The sequence below is a fragment of the Pelodiscus sinensis genome, chromosome 10, assembly GCF_052426305.1.
Source record: "Pelodiscus sinensis isolate ZL-2025 chromosome 10, ASM5242630v1, whole genome shotgun sequence".
Lineage (NCBI taxonomy): Eukaryota > Metazoa > Chordata > Testudines > Trionychidae > Pelodiscus > Pelodiscus sinensis.
The window spans coordinates 7,393,702-7,416,764 of record NC_143061.1 but is presented as its reverse complement, the minus strand read 5'-3'; the positions used below and the strand labels follow the sequence as shown (position 1 = coordinate 7,416,764).

Sequence of the window (23,063 nt, the reverse complement as noted above, 5' to 3'; positions counted from 1 at the left end):
GACTGAGCAAAGGGGGGGGAGGTCAGGTCCGCTTTAACATTGGGGGGCTGTTTGTGGGAGCACCCCCATCACTGTAGAAAGGGCTGGTGCGCTGAGGGAAACCGAAACGACCATATGCACTGCACAATGGTGCTGCCGCGCCATGGGGAAAAGGGTAATGAGAAGGCCGGGGCATACACACAGGATTGGACAGGGGGTGGGGGTGTTCTTAGCCTTGCCTACCCAGTTGTGCTGAGGATGCTGTAGGGCCCAGCAGGAGCATCCCACTGGAAAGCAAATGCTGACGGTGTTACCACCTGCCGATATACTGGGAGCCACCCCTGTGCGACTGCAGCATGGGGCAGCACATGCCCGCCTCAAGAGCAGTGCAGCCTTGGGAAGGGGTGGGGAAGCCAGCAATTGGCACGGTGGAAAGGGAAGGTCCCCGCGCTGGAGAAAGGGGCCCATGCAAAGCGCTGAGAGGCCCAGGCTGACCAGCCAAGGAGGGCGAATTCCCTCCCCGCGCAGGGAAAGGGCCAGGTTCTCCACACCCGGGATGAAGCCCAGAACAGAAGCCACACAGGACAGAACATCCCCCACCCCCGCAAAGAGGCAGCCGGCTGGACCACACGACCATGAATCCGGACTCCCAGGCCCAGCCCCACTGACTTCAGTCCCCTGGCTTCTTCCAGCCCAGGAGCCGGCTCCACTCCAGCGACCCACGTGTGACACCGAGGCAGTAGGCTGTCATGTCCCATCTGTCTGTGACTGTGCCTGGTAGAACCAGCCCCTCCCCTTCCTTGCCGTCCCCCCCCCCCCCATGCTTTCTGGCCACCTGTACAGTAAAATAACGTGTAAAATGTTCTAATCCAACAATTCAAGGGACAACCCGCCCCGCCCCCCACCCCAGCAGGCTTTCCTGCCCTGGAAGCTAATGGGCTGTACAAGGAGGGGGTGACCCAGGCAGGCGGCCCCGCAGGGGAGAGCTCCCCAGGGAGCGGCTGATGGAGCAGGGGGGCTGATAAAGGGGCTGGGAATCCTGCCCCCTGTCTCACTGGCATAATGCTTCCTAATCATGCGAGGACAGAAGCTGGATTAGAGCGATTTGCTGGTGGCGGATGATAAAATCCCTCCCTTTGCCTCTGCACTGCTGCGAAATCCACAGGAGCGTGCGCGAGGCCGGCTCGCCGCTCCCTCTCCCCCGCCCCCAAACGGGATGGAGGGAATTAATGTGATTCAGGGATACTCCGGCAGCTTCATCCCCAGCCACAAAGACCAGAGACCTGGGGGGGAAGGCGAGAGAGGCGGGCGGCCAAGGCACCGACTCAAACTCGTTGGGAGCTGAATCAGCCTGAGCCTCCCCACATCTGTGTCCTTTCCCGGCGCTTCCCCGGTTCCGCCTGGCCTGCCCCTGGCTCCCTGCAGAACCGCAGCAGGTTTCGGGAGCTGCTGACATCCAGCCGGCTGAAGCGAGCGCAATGCAACGGAAAGGCAGGGCTGCAGGGAGCATTCCTGGCCCCCCATGCCACCCCTCGGCGCCGCAGCCAGATGTGGCGCACTCACAGTGTCCCCCTCCCCGCCCACGGCTGGCTGCAGCCATGCTGCTGTGGAGGGGCAGAAGGCAGCAGAGCCCCCCGCAGGGCAGCCTGCCCCCAAGGGCTGCTGGGAACTGTAGCCTACACTGGTCAGACCTTCACGAGTGAAGGGGCTTTGGGTCCTGGCACAAGGGGGCCCCGGTCAAGCCTTGACACCAACTGCACCAGGCTGAGAGGCTGGGCTGCGAGACAAATGGAACCGGCTTTATTAAGCTGGCTGCGCAGCTCCGCTCTGTTCTGGTTGGTCTCGCACCTGGAAGGCAGGGCTGGGCTCCTGCCACCAGCCCCAGACAAGGCACTGGATTAGGGGAGCACACTGCGGGCCAGCCCCAGGAGCCTGGCCCGGGTACTGGGAGCTGGCACTGGCTGGCTAAGGCTCGCCCGTTGGCTGGAGAACTCCTTGCGGCTACAGAGGCAGCAGGCCCGTCCCACTCACAGCTCGATGGCGCTGAGATAATCCTCGCTGTCCCAGGCCTGGAGGGCGCAGGGCGGGCCAGCGGGGCAGGGCAGTGCGTGGAGTCTCTGCCCCAGTGCCAGGTCGGCGGGGGCCAGCGCCTGGCCCTTGCACATGACGTAGAAGAAGTAGTGGAAGCCAGCACCGTAGGTGGAGTGGCGCAGGGACCAGCCGTAGGCGGGCTGGGCGTAGTGGCGCTTCCGGAAGTGCGGCTGGGCAAAGGTGATGGAAATAAAGCGGCCTCCCGGACGCAGGACTCGGCTGACCTGTGAGGAAAAGGTTAAAGGGGACACGGTCAAGGGCTTCCTCGGCCCTGTGCCAGGCTCCACTCCGCTCCCCTTCCTGGGCAGGAACGTCTCCACATCCAGGGCACCCTTCCCCTCCCGCCTGGACAACCTGGCAGCTACGCCAGGAGCATGCAGAAAAGGGCTTGCCTCCGTCTCGCTACAGATCTCAGGCTCTGTAGGGAGGACAGGAGCTGCCCCCTGGTTTCAGGGCATCTGCTGCTTACCCCCAGGCGTCAGGAAGGAATTTCTGCTACACCCAGGGTGCACAGGAAAGGGTGACACAGCCACCAGCTGAAAGGAAGGCAGGGGGGTGTTATGGGAATCTAGCAGATTCCAGCCTTCGTGCTCCTTGTAATATATGGAGATACACCTATCTTGTAGGGCTGGAAAGGATCTTGAATCCAGTCCCCTGCCCTCATGGCAGGACCAAGTACCATCCCCAACAGATTTGCCCCAGATCCCTACACAGCCCCCTTCAAGGATTGAACTCACAACCCTGGGTTTAACAGGCCAGTGCTCAAACCACTGAGCTATCCCTCCTTAGCTGCCTACTTCTGGCTATCAAGAGACTATGCTTGGCCCCCTCCTCCTACCCTGGCCCCCTCCAGGGCCCCAGCTGCCTCTCCGCTCCCCCAGGGAAGGGTCGCAGCAGGGATGAGAGTTTTATCCAGCAGCCCAAAGGACGCGGCTGCAGCCTCCAAGAGGCTCCCAGTGCAACTGCGACCACAGGGAGGGGGCAGCCCCCTTTGTTTTTTCTCCAGCACTCACATGCACGCCCAGCAGCACCCCCCACCCCATGCTGCCTTTCCTCCCTCCACAAGGCAGCAGCACCCCCCCCCAATCCCCAAAGGCCTCCCCATGCTTGTGCAGCGAGCCCTGATCCCAGTTTCTAGGACAGAGCATTCCTGTGCGGCGCTAGAAGACACAGTGTCCAAGGGACGGGGTGTTTGAAGCAGAGAGGACTTGACCCTTTTAATCATCATTTTCTCCTCACTGGAACTAAGCTCCCGCTAATAGGATGGAAAAGAACATCAATTTTCTTGCTTGGCTTTATCCAATGTCAAAGGCATTTACGGCCCGCGCGGGCGTGCTCAGCATGCTAACGCCGGGGCTTGGTATGAGCAGCCCGCGCTGGCAGCCTCCCGGCGCTCTGCCGCACAGCCTGGCGGGGAGGGCGCGGAGCAGGGCTGGGAACTCCCCCGCACTCCGCCGCCTGGGCCCCTCGCAGGTGGGGACCGCCCACCCGTCCCCTCATGACTCACGCTTCGCCCAAGGGCTACGGAGCTGGGGAGCGGCTGCGGCGGGCGGGGGGGCTCTGCAGCAGGCGGACAGGGGAGAGACCATTCCCTGGTTTGAGGATTATTAGTCCTAAAAATGCAGCAGTTGGGTGTCCCCGGGGCCTCGTGATCCGGCCGACAGGGAGAGGCCGAGGCTGGGCCCTGGGAGACAGAGCTGACCAGGGCCCATCCCGGACAGCCACAGCACAGGAGGGCAGGAGAGGAGGCAGGGACAGGGTCGGCCTGGGCTTTCCAGGTTGGTGCCGCAACTGATTTTGCAACCACATGCAACCGCTTTGCAGACCGCACTATAATACAGGCGTGGGGAAACTGAGGCCTGGGCAGCTGGATGTGGCCCTCAGCTTGCCTGGCTGCAGCCCTCAAGGCTTGGGGCTCCCCTCCCAGCACTGGGGAGCCCCCGGTGGGACTCCAGCCTACCCCGCACAGGTCTGGAGCACACTGCATCTACTGGCCTGGACCCCCCAGACTCTGGCGTTTGAGGGGGAATGTGGTGAGTGTCTTTTCCTTTTCGGTTGGGGGCCATGTCAGTGAGGGTTTGGGGGTTTTTGCTTTTGTTGCTTTTCACTCGTGTGCGGCTTCCGACTGATTCTTTTGGGGGGTCAGCGGCCCCCGAACCAAGAAAGGTTCCCCACCCCTGTGCTAATATATTAACTTCATGCATCGCTGCAGGCCAGGAATCGCATGCAACTTGAGGGGCAGGATTCCCCAAGCTCCTCCAGGAACCACGACCAGTTGAGGACCATTAAGGTGACTGACTCAGGTTCTAAGCACTTGCCGAGAGACCACGGATGGGGTCACACTGGGTTCCATAGAGCAACGGACAAGAAAAGGGCTTAAGACAACGGTGGGGGATGCGGCCCCCAGCTTGCCCAGAGGGTCACATCAACGAGGGTGGGTTTGGGGGTGGTTTTTTGGTTTTCAGTTGTGTGGGGCCCCTGACTTATTTTTCTGTAGGTCAACGGCCCCAACCCAAAACTTGTCCCCTATCTCTGGCTTAGGAGATGAAAAGGCTGCACTCAGACTCGGGGCCTTCCTTCTGATTCAGCAGACAGACAGACGGACCTGTGTGTTCCCAGGACAGCCCTTGAAGACTCAGACCTGACTAGAGACCTTGCCCGAGCATCAGCCTGCACCAAAGCGTCTTCATTGCTGTTATCGCATTTTCTCGGCCCCGCTTTTCCCTTGAGAATGCAGGTGCTTGCTGGGAAAAGCTGGGGGGGGCCTTGTAGCAGGTGGCAGCACCCCGCTCACTGCCCTGGGGGAGGAGGCGAGCCCAGGGATGGGCATCGAGGCAGAGCAGCTTGCTGGGGACACCGCAGTGTATGGCTCAGGCAGCTGTAGCCCCCTCTCCTCCACAGGGAGTGGGACAAGGGTCCCCACCCAGAGACCTGGCTAGGGGCTTCTGGAGCAGACCAGGGAGGGGGGACAGGGTGGGGCAGTTACCCTGAAACTGACATGCTCCCAGTCCCAGACAGTCCCCTCTGCTGGGCATGGTGGTCAGTGCGGGCTGGGGCTCATCCCTTGCTCCCCACCCGGGGCAGAGGGGAGTTTTGCAGGGAGGCTATTTCTGCCCCTCCCCATGAGTGAGACCCAGCCCACTGCAGGGACTCAGCACCTCGCTACTGAATGAGCTTCTCTCTCTCTCTCTGTGCAGGGGAGCCCCGGTCTGGAGCTGGCAGCCTCTGCAGCAAGCAGCTGAAGCCCCCCCGACCTCTCTCAGCGGAGCCCATAAACCAATACCTGGGACACTGACAGGGCTCCCGCCACCTGCCCTGGGCAAGATGGGCCAGGGAAAGCCATGGGGCAGGCAGCTGGGCAGCAAGGGGCTCATGCTGGAGCCCAACCCCACAAATACCAGTTCACACAGTGATCAGGCCTATGACCCTGTCCTCCCCAGACAAGTGCCCTATCCCCTAAGCCACACAGGAACCCGCCCCCACCACCTTTCTGTCAGGGCGCCCCTTATCCCTCCTGCCCCGGGACATCCGGCTTTTGGCCATGCCGTCCCGTGGGAGGCGGGACTTGACCCCACGACCCTGTCCTCCCTAGACAAGCGCCCTATCCCCAAGGCCACGGGATAACCGGATGGTTAAATAACCTGCATGGGCCTTAGAAGCAGAAGGCACAAACACCTGCTCCCCCCAGGGTGGGACTGGAGCACTCAGCAGGGGAAAGGAGCCAGTGCACATGGCTAGGGCTCTGGAGAACCCCTCTCCTCCCTCCTCCCCCCCAACCAAACAACAAACTCCCCCTCCGCCGGCCAGGCTGGAGAGGCTATTTCCTCAGTCCCCGGGGGTGCTGGGGGCAGGGGCAGGGAAGGGGCCCCGCTCGGAGCAGGCTGGTGGGGGGCAGAGGGAAAGGTTTGTGCCCATCACACCCCGGGTGGGATTCACCCCCTCTGTGCGATTACTCCAGTTACTCCAGGACTAATGGTGGTTGCTAAGAGATGGCTTCACAGAAGTTTCCCACCCCTGGCTGCTGGGGAGCAGCCCTGGGGAGAGGGGCAGTGGAAGGAGCATCTGCTTCAAAGAGGCCCTGCGGCTCCTTCCCCCGCCCCTGCCAGCGCAGCAGGATCTAATCGCTCCCTAGTGCAACTCGCAGGGGCTGCCCAACTCTCCAGCTACATGAGCCTGCCTGGCCTGGCCGTGCCGCTGCCCCCTAGCCCCCATCCACAGCCCTCCCCCCACTGTTCCAGCTCCCCGACGCCCCAATCGCCACCCCCAGCCCCGGCTATTCCAGCCCTGGGCTCCCCACACGCCCGGCTCTGCCAATCCCTCTCATGTTTTGTGCATCCCCTCCCTGCATGGCCCCACCCAGAACTGCACCAATGCCCCTGGGGACCCTCACACACCTCGGGTTCCGCCTGCAGGGGCCAGAGCCCACAGCCCTGCCCTAGCCAGGCAGCTTCTGCAGCAGGAGTGGAGACAGAGGCGGCGCTGCCATGGAGGGGAGGGGATGGGGTGAAGGCACAAGAGCCTCCATGCACAGGCAGGAGAAGCGTGAAACTCCCCCGTGCACTGGTGAGCACCGGGCGTGTCCGCGGTCACATGGGCGTGCGGTGACGTGAGTCTGGGCAGGCGGTATACGAAACACGCACGTGCCCGGGGGCAGTTTGGACGTGCCCGGGCACCCGTCCCCACCCACGCTGCGAAGGGCTGGGGCGGTCGCCCGTAATCTCGTTAAAGCAAGAGTCCCGCGCTGCTCCCTAAGAGGATTGGAGCTGCCAGTTGGACAGTCGGCAGAGAGATCCAGCTGGGGTTGGCACAGTACGGGTTTCCAGGTCATCTGTCCAGGCGCAGCAGCTCCAGCCGGCCTGGCTGAGTGGGGTCTGCCTAAGGGGAGCAGGGCCCCCGGCCCGCACATTGGTGTCCCCGCGGCCAACAGATAGGGAAGGGGAGGAGAGGGATTCGGCTCCTTCCTTGCACGACAGCGCAGGGAGGAGGGACTCAACTTGCAAGGACGGCACCTCGCCAGCCCTGCCTGCTGACCTCCAGCCCGTTCACCAGGGCCACATGGGCTGTGTCTACCCCCACCCCGGAGAGAGGCCCCAGCCAGCAACGGGGCAGGGAGTCCCGAGAGCCAGGGCTGGAGGAGCTTAACTTGGTCGACTGACAGCTGCAGGTGACACCGCCAGCCCCAACCAACCCCCCAGGCCTCGCTGGGGAGGCAGCACCGCTGTGGCGAGGGCAGGAGCAGAGACAGGTATGGGTCAGCTGGCAGGGAGCACCACGCGCAGGACTCCCGCTGCCTGAGCACCGAGGGCAGCCCTGGCCCCACCAAGTTAGCCCGGCTGGTGGGGAAGCCGCCTGCAGGCAAGCGAGGGGAAAACCAGAGAGGGCTGGGGGTTGTTCAGGGCCCCTGGGGAAGCTAAGCAGCCAGCTCGCCAGAGAGCCCCGTGATTTGGGATAGTCAGGCTGGGCTGGAGAGAGACAGCCTGCCCCAGAGAGACCCCTGCTCCCCCATCCCGACGACTCCTCACCCAGCCCGGGGAAGGATCCTTCTTGTCACACCCAGAGAACTGTCTGGAGGCAGGCCAGAGCGCTACATGGTATCCCAGGAAAACCCTTTTGCTGAACATCAGGGATGCCCCAGGGCCCCATCCACCCCCCTCCCCACAAAGCTTAGCCAGCAGGAGAGCGATCGCTGAAGCCTCTGGGCCAGGCGGGGTAAGGAGCATCGTGCTGGAAGAGCTGCAGGGGTCACCCTCCTCTCCCAGCCCCCACGGCTCCCCGTCTTCAGCAGGACAGGAACCTCTCCTGCAGCTCGCTCCTGCCTCCCCTCACAGGTCATGGCAAGATGCTCACAAGGCTCCGAGGGGTGACCGATCCTTTGTCTCTTTGTGGCTGCAGCATGTGGAAGCCAGCAGGGGGGACAGGCTCAAGCCGGGCTGAGCCCCACCAGGCCAGAGAGGGTAGGGGCTATTTCAGGCTGAGCAGAAGGCCGGGCTCTTTCCCAACTCTGCTGGGCCAGGGCGAGTCACCTGGGGAGCCCTGGGCAAGTTCCCCAGAGAGGCAGCCTCACTGAGCAGACCCCCCCCTCAGCAGAGCAGCTAGGAGTGGGGGAGCCTGGCCCAGGAGGAACCCGGCGGGGAGGGAGAAATCAGGGAAAGGAAGAGGCCAAGCAGAGGAGAGCAGGTGGGGGGCAGGGAGGGGGGACTTCCCATCCAGTGGGCAGCACGGCCGGGGCCAGCGATCCCGATCCCATCCCTGACCAATTGCAGCTCCCCCATCCGAGGGCACCAATTAATAATAGCCTGGAGGCATTGCCCATCCCCATGGTAACACCGCTGCCTCGTCAATACTGACAAGGGTTTCCACTGGCAACCGGCGAGCAAGGCAGGCCGATCTCCCTCTGCAAGGGGGTTCCCAGGCAAGGAGACTGACATGAGAGGGGAGGGGGGGGGATCCAGCTTCTAACGCTTCCCGTTTCTGTGCCCAGCCCCACTCCACGCCGCAGTGACATTACCTGGGCAGGGCCCTCGCCACGCAGGATGGGGTCACCCCAGAGTTCAGACAGGAGGACCCCCCCTCGGTCTCACTCCCAGAGCCAGGCAAGGCCGAGGCCGTCCAAGCCTGTTGGCCGCCCTGGCTCTAGAGGCCTCAATCAAAGACCCCAGGGTAATTCCCGGCCAGCCCCAGCCCCTGTTGGAGAAGGCTGGGCTGCCCAGCCCTTCACTGAATCATCCGCAGGAGGAACCCGGCGGGGAGGGAGAAATCAGGGAAAGGAAGAGGCCAAGCAGAGGAGAGCAGGTGGGGGGCAGGGAGGGGGGACTTCCCATCCAGTGGGCAGCACGGCAGGGGAAACGTCTATGCTATTTCTGAGACTAAAAAAGTCCCACTAAGGCTTCATCTCCACTGAATACTCACACTGGCCGAGAACGGCCGTCAGGGGAGTGAAAACCCACGGGCCCCGCAGCCAGCCCTACGGTGACTAACTCCAGCAAAGACAGACGCGTTCACCAATGGCAACCTGGGGAACTCTCCGCCAGGGGATGTTGCGAAAGCCAAGACAGCAGCAGCATTCAAGGAAAGAGCCAGACACATCCATGGAGGGCAGGTCCATCGATGGCTATTAGGATGGGCAGGGATGGTGTCCCGAGTCTCTGGGAATGGGGCTCAAAGGGATACGTTTAGGAGACTGCGTCTTTCATTGGCTATTAGCCAAGAGGGCCTTGCTTTCCCCCCTCGCTCTGCAGGGAGAGCTGGTGGGGCTGAGGGAGTCACAATGCCCCTGCACCAGACAGGAGCGGGGCAGGCAGGGGAGGTGTGGCTAGGTCGCTGTTTGAATGGACACAGAATGAAGCGCCCAGGAGAGGCAAGGGCAGGCCGAGGAGCAGACGGGCCCTTCTGCGGGACGGCAGGCCGTGCGGCGCGGGAGGTGAGAACGGGCTGCCGGCGCGGAGAGACGAGATGCTGGAAGCGGCAGGGAAAGCTGCAGCGCACGAGCTCTACGCGCCGGCCCTTCGCCTCCAGCCCTGTTGTGTCGGTATTTCGGCGAGCTGTGAGACAGCCGCTCTGGGTCTCTGCAAAACATCGGCGTCTCGCTGCTGACCCAGAGACGTGGGGGGAGGGCGGAAGCCAGCGCGCCAGCATGGGGGTAGCGAGGCTGTGGGGCTCCGAAGGGCTGCCTAGCACCTCCTGGGAAGGACAGAGGCACGCTGGGGCCCAAGCAGACCCCTCCCCACTGACAGCAGGGACTCTGTGGGAGTGTCTGTCTGAGCCAAAGGACTTACAGCCTCATGGGACAAGAGCTGAGAAGGGAAGCGACTCACCGGGGCAGAGCTGGGAACAGGCCGGAGGTCTCCAGAGCCCCAGGGCAGCCCCCCCCACATGCCAGACTTTCTCTGGAAGGAGAGTTCAGAGCCAGCTCTATCGCCTGGCAAGGCGCCCCGGGGACACACCCGGCTCCTGCTCCCCCATCTCCTCCCCAGGGAGGCAGAGCAGAGCCAAGCGCTCCTCACCTGCACCAACAGCAGGGGGGGGGGGGGGGGGGGGGGGGGGGGGGGGGCTGGCCCCAGGCTGCTGCCAGCTTCCCAGGTGGCAGGACTCAAACACAACATCAAAGGGCCAGCCACTGAACTATTTGCAGGCAACAGGCGCTGCTGGCTCCGTCACCATGGCAACCCTGATGAGTCATTGTACTGGGGAGGAACAAGGAAGAGGAATTCACACCCCAAAACTGCAGAGTTAACTCTTTCCAGGCAGCCAGTCCCAGCCACCGGGTCTGCCCCCGACCCCCGAATCCGCAGCCCCCTCTGCCATCCCTGCCCCAGCTCTACCAGAGCCCCTCGGTGCCAACCCGCAGCCCCCTCTGCCATCCCTGCCCCAGCTCTGCCAGTGCCCCTCGGTGCCTACCCGCAGCCCCTCTGCCATCCCTGCCCCAGCTCTGCCAGAGCCCCTCGGTGCCTACCCGCAGCCCCTCTGCCATCCCTGCCCCAGCTCTGCCAGAGCCCCTCGGTGCCAACCCGCAGCTCCCTCTGCCATCCCTGCCCCAGCTCTGCCAGAGCCCCTCGGTGCCAACCCACAGCCCCCTCTGCCATCCCTGCCCCAGCTCTGCCAGAGCCCCTCGGTGCCTACCCGCAGCCCCTCTGCCATCCCTGCCCCAGCTCTGCCAGAGCCCCTCGGTGCCTACCCGCAGCCCCTCTGCCATCCCTGCCCCAGCTCTGCCAGAGCCCCTCGGTGCCAACCCGCAGCTCCCTCTGCCATCCCTGCCCCAGCTCTGCCAGAGCCCCTCGGTGCCAACCCACAGCCCCTCTGCCATCCCTGCCCCAGCTCTGCCAGTGCCCCTCGGTGCCAACCCGCAGCCCCCTCTGCCATCCCTGCCCCAGCTCTGCCAGAGCCCCTCGGTGCCAACCCGCAGCTCCCTCTGCCATCCCTGCCCCAGCTCTGCCAGAGCCCCTCGGTGCCAACCCACAGCCCCTCTGCCATCCCTGCCCCAGCTCTGCCAGAGCCCCTCGGTGCCAACCCGCAGCCCCTCTGCCATCCCTGCCCCAGCTCTGCCAGAGCCCCTCGGTGCCAACCCGCAGCTCCCTCTGCCATCCCTGCCCCAGCTCTGCCAGAGCCCCTCGGTGCCAACCCACAGCCCCCTCTGCCATCCCTGCCCCAGCTCTGCCAGAGCCCCTCGGTGCCTACCCGCAGCCCCTCTGCCATCCCTGCCCCAGCTCTGCCAGAGCCCCTCGGTGCCTACCCGCAGCCCCTCTGCCATCCCTGCCCCAGCTCTGCCAGAGCCCCTCGGTGCCAACCCGCAGCTCCCTCTGCCATCCCTGCCCCAGCTCTGCCAGAGCCCCTCGGTGCCAACCCACAGCCCCTCTGCCATCCCTGCCCCAGCTCTGCCAGTGCCCCTCGGTGCCAACCCGCAGCCCCCTCTGCCATCCCTGCCCCAGCTCTGCCAGAGCCCCTCGGTGCCAACCCGCAGCTCCCTCTGCCATCCCTGCCCCAGCTCTGCCAGAGCCCCTCGGTGCCAACCCACAGCCCCTCTGCCATCCCTGCCCCAGCTCTGCCAGAGCCCCTCGGTGCCAACCCGCAGCCCCCTCTGCCATCCCTGCCCCAGCTCTGCCAGAGCCCCTCGGTGCCAACCCGCAGCCCCCTCTGCCATCCCTGCCCCAGCTCTGCCAGAGCCCCTCGGTGCCAACCCGCAGCCCCCTCTGCCATCCCTGCCCCAGCTCTGCCAGAGCCCCTCGGTGCCAACCCACAGCCCCCTCTGCCATCCCTGCCCCAGCTCTGCCAGAGCCCCTCGGTGTCAACCCGCAGCCCCCTCTGCCATCCCTGCCCCAGCTCTGCCAGAGCCCCTCGGTGCCAACCCGCAGCCCCCTCTGCCATCCCTGCCCCAGCTCTGCCAGAGCCCCTCGGTGCCAACCCGCAGCCCCTCTGCCATCCCTGCCCCAGCTCTGCCAGAGCCCCTCGGTGCCAACCCGCAGTCCCCTCTGCCATCCCTGCCCCAGCTCTGCCAGAGCCCCTCGGTGCCAACCCGCAGCCCCCTCTGCCATCCCTGCCCCAGCTCTGCCAGAGCCCCTCGGTGCCAACCCACAGCTCCCTCTGCCATCCCTGCCCCAGCTCTGCCAGAGCCCCTCGGTGCCAACCCGCAGCCCCTCTGCCATCCCTGCCCCAGCTCTGCCAGAGCCCCTCGGTGCCAACCCACAGCCCCCTCTGCTATGCCAGCCCTGGGCTCCCCCCCCCCCCACGAGCTTTGCTGCTGCCTCTCAGTCTTGACCCACAGGTGCCCCCAGCACTTTTGCCTTCCTGCTGGCAGGCTTCAGAGAAGAGGTGTGGACCCACATCCCTGCCCTGTCCAAGGGAACACAGGAGTATCTCCCCTGCCAGACCCCAGGAGAGAGCCCGGGAGCAGAGCCTGACCAGAAGTCTCTGGGACAAGCCAAGGATGCTCCGCTACTGCAGGGTCCCCCTGGTCAGCAGGAGACTGCCGGGCTCCCCACGAAGGGGTGAGTGGCTTGGATGCGACAGATGCTGGTTGCGGAAGTGCTCTGCATGGAAAACATGTGGGGGGGAGGGAGTCACTAGCACCCCCTTTTGGGGAGAGGCAGCCCCCCCAGACCCACAGATCAGAGCAGCAATTCAAAGTTCATTGCACGGTGACCCCACCCCCAACACACACTACCACAGGACCCTGTGCCGCAGGGGGCCCCGTGAAGCTAAACTGCTCCGGGTGGGGCTCAGGCTTTCGCAGGGCCAACATTAGATTCGCTGGGGCCCAGGGCAAAAAGCCCAAGCCCAGCCCCACACTTTGGGCTCGAGCCCCATGGGAATGAAGCCTTTGGAGTTTGGCCTCAGCCTCCCCAAGCGAAACCAACTCACCATCCACTTTGGGGTCCCGCCCCACTGTGAGAACCGCTGAGCCCTGCTCTCCAGGCCTGACCCCCCCCCCCCCCCATGCTGCTTGGATCCCAGCTGGGTAAGGGTCCAGAGCTAGGCTGGTTCTGCCCCGGCTTTGGAGCAGTCAGGGCTGTTCTCCGGGCTGGGGGGGGGTGGCAGCTGGGATGTTCTGTCCCAGGTCTGCCCCACATCTACGTGGCACGTCCTCACCTGCTGGGCTTTAACACACAGGCCCCTTGAGAGCCGGGCCTTCCCCAGCAAGCCAGGCAGAGACACCTTTTCTGTGTGAGGGCCCCGGATACCTGTTCCAACAGAGGCCGGTTCAGGGCAGCCATTCCCGCCAGACACTTGCCCAAGCCAGCCTCAGGGTCTCAGCCCCACAGGGTACAAGCCCACATCCCAGCTAGGCCCAAGTCTGGCCCCAGCCTGCAGCAGGGGGAATCAGAGTCTCTAATGACCTCGTAGGCCTGCCCGCTCACCTCCTTTAGCACCTGGTCCAGCAGTGCCGTGGTCTCGGGCGCCACGTTCCAGGGGTCCGTCTCCCCCACCATCATGGAGTCCAGCGTGCCCTTCTCCAGAACCACGTCGAAGCTACTGTCTGCAAAGGCCAAGTCCCGCGCGTCCATCACTGCCCACTGAAGGCCCCGGCACTGAGCGTAGCAGGCTCGCATGGCCGCGATGCACACCGGAGAGTAGTCGATGCTGGTGACGTCCGTGTAGCCGAGCTGGAAGAGGTCGTGGCTCAGGGCGCTGTTGCCGCAGCCTGCCAAGAGGAGGGTGCCCGAGTGAGCGCTCAGCAAGGCAGACAGGGCCATCACCTGCCGGGATGGGTCCTGGCCCCGAGCAGAGCCCTGAGGAGTCGGTCGCAAAAATGAAACTCGTTAAAAATGAGTCTGTAGCCATTGTGGAAGAAAAGTCAGTTCCCCCAGGTGGAACCCTACATGGGCCGGCCTGCCAGGCTTTCTGCAGACAGCCTGAAAACCAGAGTCTCAGACAGGAGCCAGCCGCCCCAGCCAGCTCAGTCTCCTGTTAACTCTGAAACCTACAGAAAACTGTTCAAAAGTCAGTGTTAACTATTTCAGTGCCAGTCATTTTAGCAGCAAGATCCAGCTAAAGCCCTCTCCCGCTGGCAGTGCATGGAGGGGCAGATCCTGGAGGCAAAGGGGCTGCTGTTGGCTGGGGTGCTGAAGTAGGAGCTCAAGCCGTGATCACACATTGCATCAAGGCCAGCAAGGGAGGGAAGGCTGAGACCTTCCCACTGTTCCGTCCCAGAGGCTCCCAGGTTGGTTAGACGAGGACTATCGCCCTCTACCCCTGGGTAAGCTGGGGAGCACGGAGGAGTCCGGCCTGGCAACATCTTCCATCATAGCTAATCCAGCAACCCCAGCGATTTCACTGCAGCTGCCACACCAGGCCCTCTCTGCAGCAAAAGTAGCAACCTCCATTTTTGTGGGGCTCACCAAAATCGCCTGGGTGCCCCCTGCTGGCTCTGCAGCTCTCGTTACACTTCTGGCCTCTCCAGAGCCACATACAAGCAGACATGCTGGGCCTTCCAACAGGACAGCCACAGGCCCAGTGTGGGGCCACCCGTGTCCCAACCTCACCGGACTCCCCACTCCTCCTCTTCCCCGTCGTCACACTGCGCCTGGCTAGTCTCATGCAGGTGAGGCTAGAAACGGAGAGTGGACAGCCACTGGGGCTTGGATCATTTAAATCAGGAGAATCTATGGCCAGCCTATAGCTTGCCTTCATCTATCCTGGGACTCTCCCTCCTCCTCCCCCCGCCCAGCCCCAGCTCGCTCCTGCATCCTACCTCCTGCCCAGACCCATCTCCACCCCAGTCTCCAGCAGCCCACTCCCACGTGCTGAACCCCTAATTTTTGGCCTCGCCCCAGAGCCTAGAGGGGCCCCACAAAATCTACTTCCCCCAGCCCCTCTAGGCTCTGGGGTGGAGCTTTAGGGGAGTGAGGTGAATGATTTTTTTCCCTCTTGGGGGTGAGGGCTTCTCACTTGATGTGGCCCCTGCCTGATTTTTTGGTGAGTCAGTCCCCCCCCCACACCCAAAAAATGTTCCCAAGTCCTGATTTAAATCTCTAGACTGAGGCCTGGAGTACTTAAGAGGCCTGCCCCAGGGGGCAGCAGCTGGTCCCCTCCAGTTCAGCTTTGCAATACCAGGGGTGTTAGCTCCGGGAAGGGAGGGGAGGGTGCAGCAGGGTCAAACATCTGAGAGACAAAGCTGCACTTAACGAGCAGTTTATAAATTCCATTTTAATGTAATGGGAGCAGCTTCCCCAGCCGGCAGGCGTGCCCAGGGGCTGCCTCTCCCTTGCATCCACACAGGCAAGAGTGCCTGGGACACCAGGAAGTGCAGCCAAAAGCAGCCAGGACTCTGCTCCCTCCCGCATGGCACCTGGGGGCGGATCCCAGCCCTGTGCGCTCCAGGGCAGCCTGGCCAGCGGGTTCTGGACTAGAGATGCCAGGAACCCAGCACCAGAGAAACAGGGGGGAGGAAACAAGATTCTGTTCTTCCCCACTCCAGGTCGGGCAGGTGAGCAGCTCCAGGTCGGGATTTACAGGAGCCAGCCCAGGTCGGAGAGGTCCGGGCAGGGCGTGCACTCGGGCAGCACAAACATCAGAAGTGGATCCTCTGGCGACACGGAAGGGACTCAGTTGTGGGGGGAGGAGGGGGATGCCCTGGGCTTCGGACACCAGCCCTAGCAACACAGGCTCTGCATGAACCACTCACCGGGCAGGGGCTGAAGGGCTACCCCCCTCCCTCTCCCTGCAACACAGAATTGTCCTTCCCAGCTCCAGGCCGGGGGACAGACACAGCCCAGCTCCCCAGCCTGCCCCCCACTTCCAGGCTGGGGGGCAGAGATGGGGCTCCCCGGAGATCGTTCCATGCTTTCGCTGACAGCCGAGTCACAGCGCTGGGTGCAGCCAGCCTAGGGGTCCCTCCACCCCCCCGCTCCTGCCCCCTATGCTGTGTGGGGAGCGGACCCACCGGGGAGGGATGCGGCCGGGATGCAGAAGGCCCCTGGCCAGAGAGCAGATTACTGCAGCCTGGCACCATCTGGCAGAGCTTAGCTGAGGGGGAGGGGACGGAGCATCTGTGAATCTGCACAGGCGAAGCAGAGCAGGGAAGAAAATGGGCTGTCCATTCTGCAGGGAGCTCCCCAGCCAGCCCCACTGGGGTGTCACGGGGGGGGGGGGGGTTCAGTGGCACTGCCCTGCAGCAAAGGCATTTGGGACCGCCAAGCACCCTCCAACCAGGGGCAGCTCCCAAGCCAAAAATCATACGGGGGGGGGGGGGGGGGCAGGGCGAGTGTATCACTATCTCCCCCCCACACAGAACCTCCTGCCAGAGACTCCCCCCTGCTCCAGCCAGGGTGAGACGCTCCCTTCCCTGCTCCTGATGAGGCCTGTCCATGCACATTTAGCCCACCCCTGGGCTTAGCCCTGGCTCCCACGCCACACCTGTGGGCTCCCCTCTTGCTGGTCCCGAGCAGCCCTCTGCCCTGGGACGGGGGGAGGGGGGGGATTTGGCTGCTATTAATCACAGATCGCATAGATTGATCCTGTTAGGGGATCAGGCGATAAGACCCAGTTAATCCGAACCTGCTTGGAAACTCGGGGAAAACTCCGGATTAAGGAAGCACCAGGTTCAAAGCCGCAGCAGCAGCCAGAGCAGAGATGGATAAAGCACCAGGTGGAATTAAGTGAAGCTTTGACTCTTCTCCTCCCCACTAAATCCCCCGGACAGACAGGTCCTCCCCTGCAGCCTGCCGGGGGATCCGGTTAATTCCTGGGAGACATGCTGTGCTCGGGAGAGTGAGGGGCCGGGCTGGGGAGAGGCAGGATATGGAGGGCACTGTCCAGCCCCTCCTCCATCACCCCCAAAAGCTTCACACCCCCACATGGGAGAGGGTTTCTAAGAACAAGAGCTGCCACACTGGGTCAGACCATGGCCCACCCTACCCTGCATCCTTCTCCATCCATGGAGAGTGTCAGAGCTGTAGGGGGCCTGTACAGAATGTGGCAACTAGGAGCTCTCTAATTTTTCCCATCCATGTGCAGAAAAAAATTTGTTACATGCACCGAGGCACGTGGAAGCGTGCACCACCAACAGCAGCAAGAAACTCAGCTGGGAGCGCTCTGCTAATCAGCTGGGCTGCCCTGGAATCTCTCCCGAGCAGCCGCACAAGTGCGCAGCTCACAGGGAACACCGGTCCTCACCCTGGGAAGAGTCACCGATGTGCCCCAAACCCTCAGCCCCATCTTCCAGCCCCTCCTGCTCACCCAAGGAAGGTGGGGAAGTTTCCCACAATCTGCATGGGCTGGCCTGGAGCAGCGGGAGAAAGCCAGACTGAGCAGTATCTCCAGGGACATCCTGGCAGCTCAGCATGGGGCTGGTCTGCGCCAAACGCCAGGGCAGGCCGGGGCGCCTGGCTCTGGACTCCATCCTGTCACTGCAGAGAAAGGGGAGGCCGAATGAAGTGAGCAAGCAGAAAGCCCACATTTCCTGAGGCCTTGCCTCAGGCTAGCCAGAGGCTGCTGGCTCGGGGTGGTGGGGAGGGGCTGAGGCCACAGGAGAGATGGAAGGGCTGAGCGGGAGGCCCTGAGCCCTTAGGGGAGGGAGAGAAGAGAGTCTGGAGGATGTTGGAGCCCTGCTGATACCTGACACCTTTCCCCTCTCCAGACGGTGGTGGAGGGAGGCTGTGGAAACTGCTACAGAGCCTGAGCACATGGGGGTGGGGGAGGACAGTGGGGGACCAGCCCCGGGTAAGGGACCACAGGTTGGGTGGGGAGACCCATCCCTGATGCAGGGGTTCACAGTCTGCAAAGCCCCATTCCCCCCTTGAGCACAGAGCCCCCAGTGGAGAGGCGCTGCTCAGCCCCAGCCCCACTGGGGGTAACTGACCTCGCCAGCAGTCAGCTGCCACCACACACTATAGGACAAGGCAGCGCCAGCCCAGCTTGGGCTAGAACAGCCCTCAGATCCTGCTGCCAGGCCCTGGTGCAGCAGCTGGAGCCCAATGACCATACCCGGGGAGTTCCCAGGAAGGCTGGGCCACGCTGGACCCTGCAGCAGGGGAGGGGTCAGGACTCCTGGGTCCTCTCCCTGGCTCTGCCCCAAGCCACCTGCATGACTCTGGACAAGTCCATCTTCTCACTGCCTCAGTTCCTGGCCTGCAGAGGGGCCAGGGCCCACAGGGAGGCCAACGGTGTCGAAGCCCGGCCTGGAGGAGAAGAGAGGGGTGAGCACAAAGCCCTACTGGGCACAGCACCCCCCGGGCCACTCGGGCAGGGACTCCCAGGCCTCCCCACTGCTCTGGGGAGCGGACAGCAGCGCAAGGGTCTCTCAGCAACGGTGACTCTCCCCAGAGATGCACACGGGCCAGGCGGGGCGGGAGATGGGGGGATGCACAGCCACGAATAGGGGGCAGAGACTGAGAAGCCGCACAAGGCAGCCAGCACAGGGACCACAATCCCAGACACCGTCCCCCCCCAGAGCAGCCCCGGAAGGACTTGGAACCCCACACACAGACCCACTGCTGCAGCGAGCCCCATCGGCTTTGCCTGGGATGCAGCCCTGGCCATAAGCCAGCAAAGGGGGCAGCCCCATCAGCCCAGGGCCTGCCCCACCCCCAGCTCTGCACTGAGGGCCAGGAGGTGGGAGGCTGGTGGTGTCCAGCCCCGCCCCCAGTGTGGCTTGAAAGACGCAGACTGCCCCCTGGTGGTGCGCAAGGGGAATTGGCCGGTACTTGTTTCCTAGCTGAAACAAAAGACAGGACAATGTAGCACTTTAAAGACTAACAAGATGGTTTATTAGGTGATGAGCTTTCGTGGGCCAGACCCACTTCCTCAGATCAAATAGTGGAAGAAAATAGTCACAACCATATATACCAAAGGATACAATTAAAAAAATGAACACATACAAAAAGGACAAATCACATTTCAGAACAGAAGGGGGATGGGGGGGGGAGGTAAATGTCTGTGAGCTAATGTTATTAGAGGTGATAATTGGGGAAGCTGTCTTTGTAATGGGTAAGATAACTAGATCCGTTCCTAGCTGTTACCTCTGCAGGGGTCTCCAATGCACCCCCTACAGCCAAGGTCACCCTGGAATAAGGGGGTGCTTGAGGCCCTGACAGACTGATCCTATGTACACGCAGGGGCTCTAGGATCTATGGCACGGGGCCTGCTCCTTCCATAGCATCTGGAGGGGCACAGGGGAATAAGGGGGGGGGGCAGCTAGCACATATGGACTTAACCTTAGAGGATGACACAAGCCGAGCTGGCATCTCTCTGCCTGCCCCTGTGCTCCACAAACCACCAACCTCGCCCCTGGGACGAGGAAGCGGCACTAGCCCCTAGCCCCTCACTCTCTCTGCTGGGTCGGCTCAGGGGCTGCCTGGCACCAACATCACCTACAGATGCAGCTGCACCAGAGCTGGGCATGGGCTGTCCTTGGATACACTTACACACGGCACTCTCTGCCCAGCAAGCTGCAGGCATTACTGACACCCGCTGGAAGCACGGGGCATTCCTGCAGCAGCCATCCAGCTTTTTAAGAGAGTCTGCAGTGAATGGCCAGCCGAGAGAGCAGGGGCTGTGGATATCCGGGGGGAGAGAGGAAGGGGGGAGCGCAGTTAAACACACACAGAGACCTGACACCATCTCAGGACATGTAGGAATAGAGGCTACATTAGCTCAGGGGAGAGGGTATGGTTTTACTCGGAATGTGGATCTTAGCACAAGTGGTAAGCCGCAGGCGTGCGACCAAAAGATGAAAAAGGAGGACTGTTTGTGTTAGACACATAGTGACCCTTTGGAATAGCAGCATTCCCCTATGTAAGGGTTGGGCTAAGCAAGAGAATTAAAGAAAACATGGTTAATTTTCCAATGCTATCAGAAATGTGCAACAAAAATGATTAGCAGTATGGATTGGCTGCCATATGAGGAGAGATTAATAAAATTGGGGCTTTTGAGCTTGGAAAGGAGGCAACAAAGGTGGGGGGATATGATAGAGGTCTATAAAATCATGACTGGTGTAGAGAAAGAAAATAAAGAAGAGTTATTTATTTGTTGCCATAACACAAAAACTAGGGGTCACCATATAAAATTTAATAGGCAGCAGGTTTAGCACAAACTAAAGAAAGTATTTCTTCACACAACACACCATCAGTCAACTTGTGGAACTCCTTGCCAGAGGATGTTGTGAAGGTCTTAAAGTTAAAAACAAAACTAGGTACATTCATGGAAGATAGGCCCATCAATAATTATTAGCCAGGATGGGCAGATATAGTGTCCCTAGCCCAGGGGAGAGCAAGAGGCAGCTATGGCCTGGATCCGGCCTACCAAGCGGTCAGATCCAGCCAGCTGCAGCAGCAGCTTTAAAGAGCAGGCTGCTAATTGCTGTGCAGTCTGGGCAGGGAGGAGAAAGCTTTGCACGCTGTCCCTCCCCCCTAGCAAAATCCCCCAGCTTCCATTGGCCAGTTTCCATCCAAATGGGAGCTGAGAAAATTTGCTGAAGGCAGGGGCAGCAAATGAAGCCTCCTCCCTCCCTGTGCTGGAGCGGAGCCACATGAAGCAGCCTGCCCAGCACACAGGCAGGAAACCGGTCTCAGGTTCCTGCAGGGCTGCTGGCTGGGAGCCACCTAGGTAAGCACCTCCCAGCCAGAGCCTGCCTCTGGCACCCACCCTCTCTTCCCCACAACTCCCTGCCCCAGGCCACCACCCAAACCCTCTGTATCCCCTCTCTGCATCTCCTCCCAGTCTCAACTCGCTCCCTCCCCCAGTCCAGAATCCTCCCATGCACGCATACTCCTCCTGGACCCTGCACCCCAAGCCCCTGCCCCATATCATGACCCCCTCCTTCATCCAAACTCCCTCTCAGAGCCCACACTTCCTTCTGCACCCCAGTCCTCTATCCCAAGCTCCCTTCTACACCCCACCCATCGTCCCAGACCCCGCACCCCTCCACAGAAGTGTGGCCCTTGACCACTTACCAACATCTTGGAGTGGCCCCCATTAAAAATGACTGCCCACCCCCGCCTTAACCTCTGTTTGTCAGAAACTGGGAATGGGCGACAGGGGAGGGATTGCTTGATGATTCCCTGCTCTGTTCACTCCCTCTGGGGCACCTGGCCTTGGCCACTGTTGGAAGACAGGACACCGGGCTAGATGGACCAGTCTGGCTGTTCTTATGTTCTCACTGGGCACCAGGTGCAGTAAATCATTGATTAGAAATGTTTAGCACAGCAGACAGAGCTAAAAATCTGGCCAAGTGAAAGGCAGCGAGACACTTGGATGAGCAGAGCACAGACCTATTCCGCTTCAGCTGTGTTTAGCCATGGCCCAGCCACTAGCAAAGACTTTGCTTGTTTGGTAGTGAGCTTTTCTCCTTGGCCCGCCGTGGGAAGAGGTCTCCCGGGCCTGACCCAACTGGAGCATTCAGCCAATGCTGATCGCTGTTGTCGCTGAGGGTGGGATATAAGAGTGAATTGATTACATTGATGTTTGGGACATAACCGCTCCTAAGTGGCCTTTGGACTAGCAGAGGATGCATGTGTGGAAACTAAGATGTGATGAAATCTCAATAACGTACCTAGGAAACTTCCAACAGGACTGGGAGGCGCATTTGAGTCAGTAGGGGGCACACTTCTGTGTCAGTGTGACCCCACTATTCCTCCTCACCAACTTCAGTACAACTCACCCCCACCCCAAGCAGCCCAGCTACTTCCCCAGGCAAAGGGAAAGACAGATCCACGTTCCCCTTGCCTGTCCTGCAGCACTCAGCCCTAGGGAGAAGAGATGGTAACAAGTAGTCGACTACCAGATAAGCATAAGCTCATCAGGCAGTTGAGTGGAGTATCAACTATTCGCTCCCTCTATGAAAGACGGGGAGCAGGGGGTTAGCACGTTGTCATTAGGCTTCAGGGACAACAATCCTGTAGACAAGAAGGAGCAGGGCTCAGGAAGACGGGGCTACAACCAGTGCCAGTTCTTGCAGCCACTTCCCAGGAAAATGGGTCTAACTTCACCAAGCAGTGAGCTCAGTGGGGCCTCTAGTGACCTCAGTGTCCATCCAACCCTGTCACTGAGCATCAGCTGCAGGATCACACCAGCTGGCAAGGTCACCACTATCCTTCAGCCGCCTTTCTGGCTCAGATGCACAGTCCAACTCACCGTCCTGGGACATGCCTCGGAGCAGGCAGGTCCGAGCCCGGTTTTATCCACGTCTCTGAATCACAGGGCCCAGCGCAGTCCAAGAGCACACGGCACGATCCAGGAACTGGCTTAGTTGAAGTCCCATCCTCTACGGCGCTAGATCCAGGTCTCCCACTAAGGGAGCATCTCCCAAAGCAGACGGGTCCCCTAAGACGTCACTGGAGGCTGTAGCCCATTCAGAGCACAAGCGCTAACATTACCGCAACTCAGGGAGACACGCTCAGGGCTTTGTTTATGGAGGGCCTACAATAAACGGAAAGCGCAGAAAAGGGGGAGGTTGCTCCCCCTAGTGCCCGATACGCGAAACACGAGTCCTCCCGCGCGGGAACGCCCAGCACAAACCCACTACTAAGATCCAGCCCCGTGGGGTGGGGCGAAGAACCGGGAGAGAGCCCGGGTGCCCCTATCCCAGCACCAGGCTCCGGTCCGCGGAAGCCCCGGTGAGGGGAACCCCCAGGGGAGTCACTTACCCAGCACCAGGATCCGATCCCCCGGGCGCAGCTCCGCCTCCAGCTGCTCGCGGAAGCAGGACAAGCCCCCGAACCACTCGGTCGGAGCAGCCCCCGTCTGCCGGTACCGCGAGTCCCAGAAGCACCGGTCCCGGTACCGGACGTTGGAGTCCGGCAGCCCCGGGCAGGCCATGCCCCTGGGCGCAGAGCGGCGTCTACACCAGAGGCGGGGCCATAGACGAAAGGGCCGAGGCCGAACCGCAGCTGCCACCTGGCACGTGTGCCCCGCACGCCACGTGGAACTTCCGGTCGCCACTTCCGGGCCGGGTTTGGTACAACGCTGAAAAGATTCCGCCCGGAAACCAACCCGCCCCCACTGGACTTGGCGCTGGAGGGGGGGCTCTGGCCCGCTCCTTTGGGCTCTCTCAGGAGCTCCAC

At 61.9% G+C, this 23,063-nt stretch overlaps 1 protein-coding gene across 1 annotated transcript; it reads right to left on the bottom strand.

Moving 5' to 3' along the window:
- Nucleotides 1–1,752: 1,752 nt before the first annotated feature.
- On the bottom strand, nt 1,753–22,947 carry EEF1AKMT4 (EEF1A lysine methyltransferase 4). Its single transcript, XM_075938111.2, has 3 exons — nt 22,647–22,947; nt 13,422–13,705; nt 1,753–2,294 (listed from the first exon to the last, which is right to left on the bottom strand). The coding sequence occupies exons 1-3, from the start codon at nt 22,816–22,818 to the stop codon at nt 2,007–2,009; spliced, it is 744 nt and encodes a 247-aa protein (XP_075794226.2). The 5' UTR covers nt 22,819–22,947; the 3' UTR covers nt 1,753–2,006.
- Nucleotides 22,948–23,063: the final 116 nt, after the last annotated feature.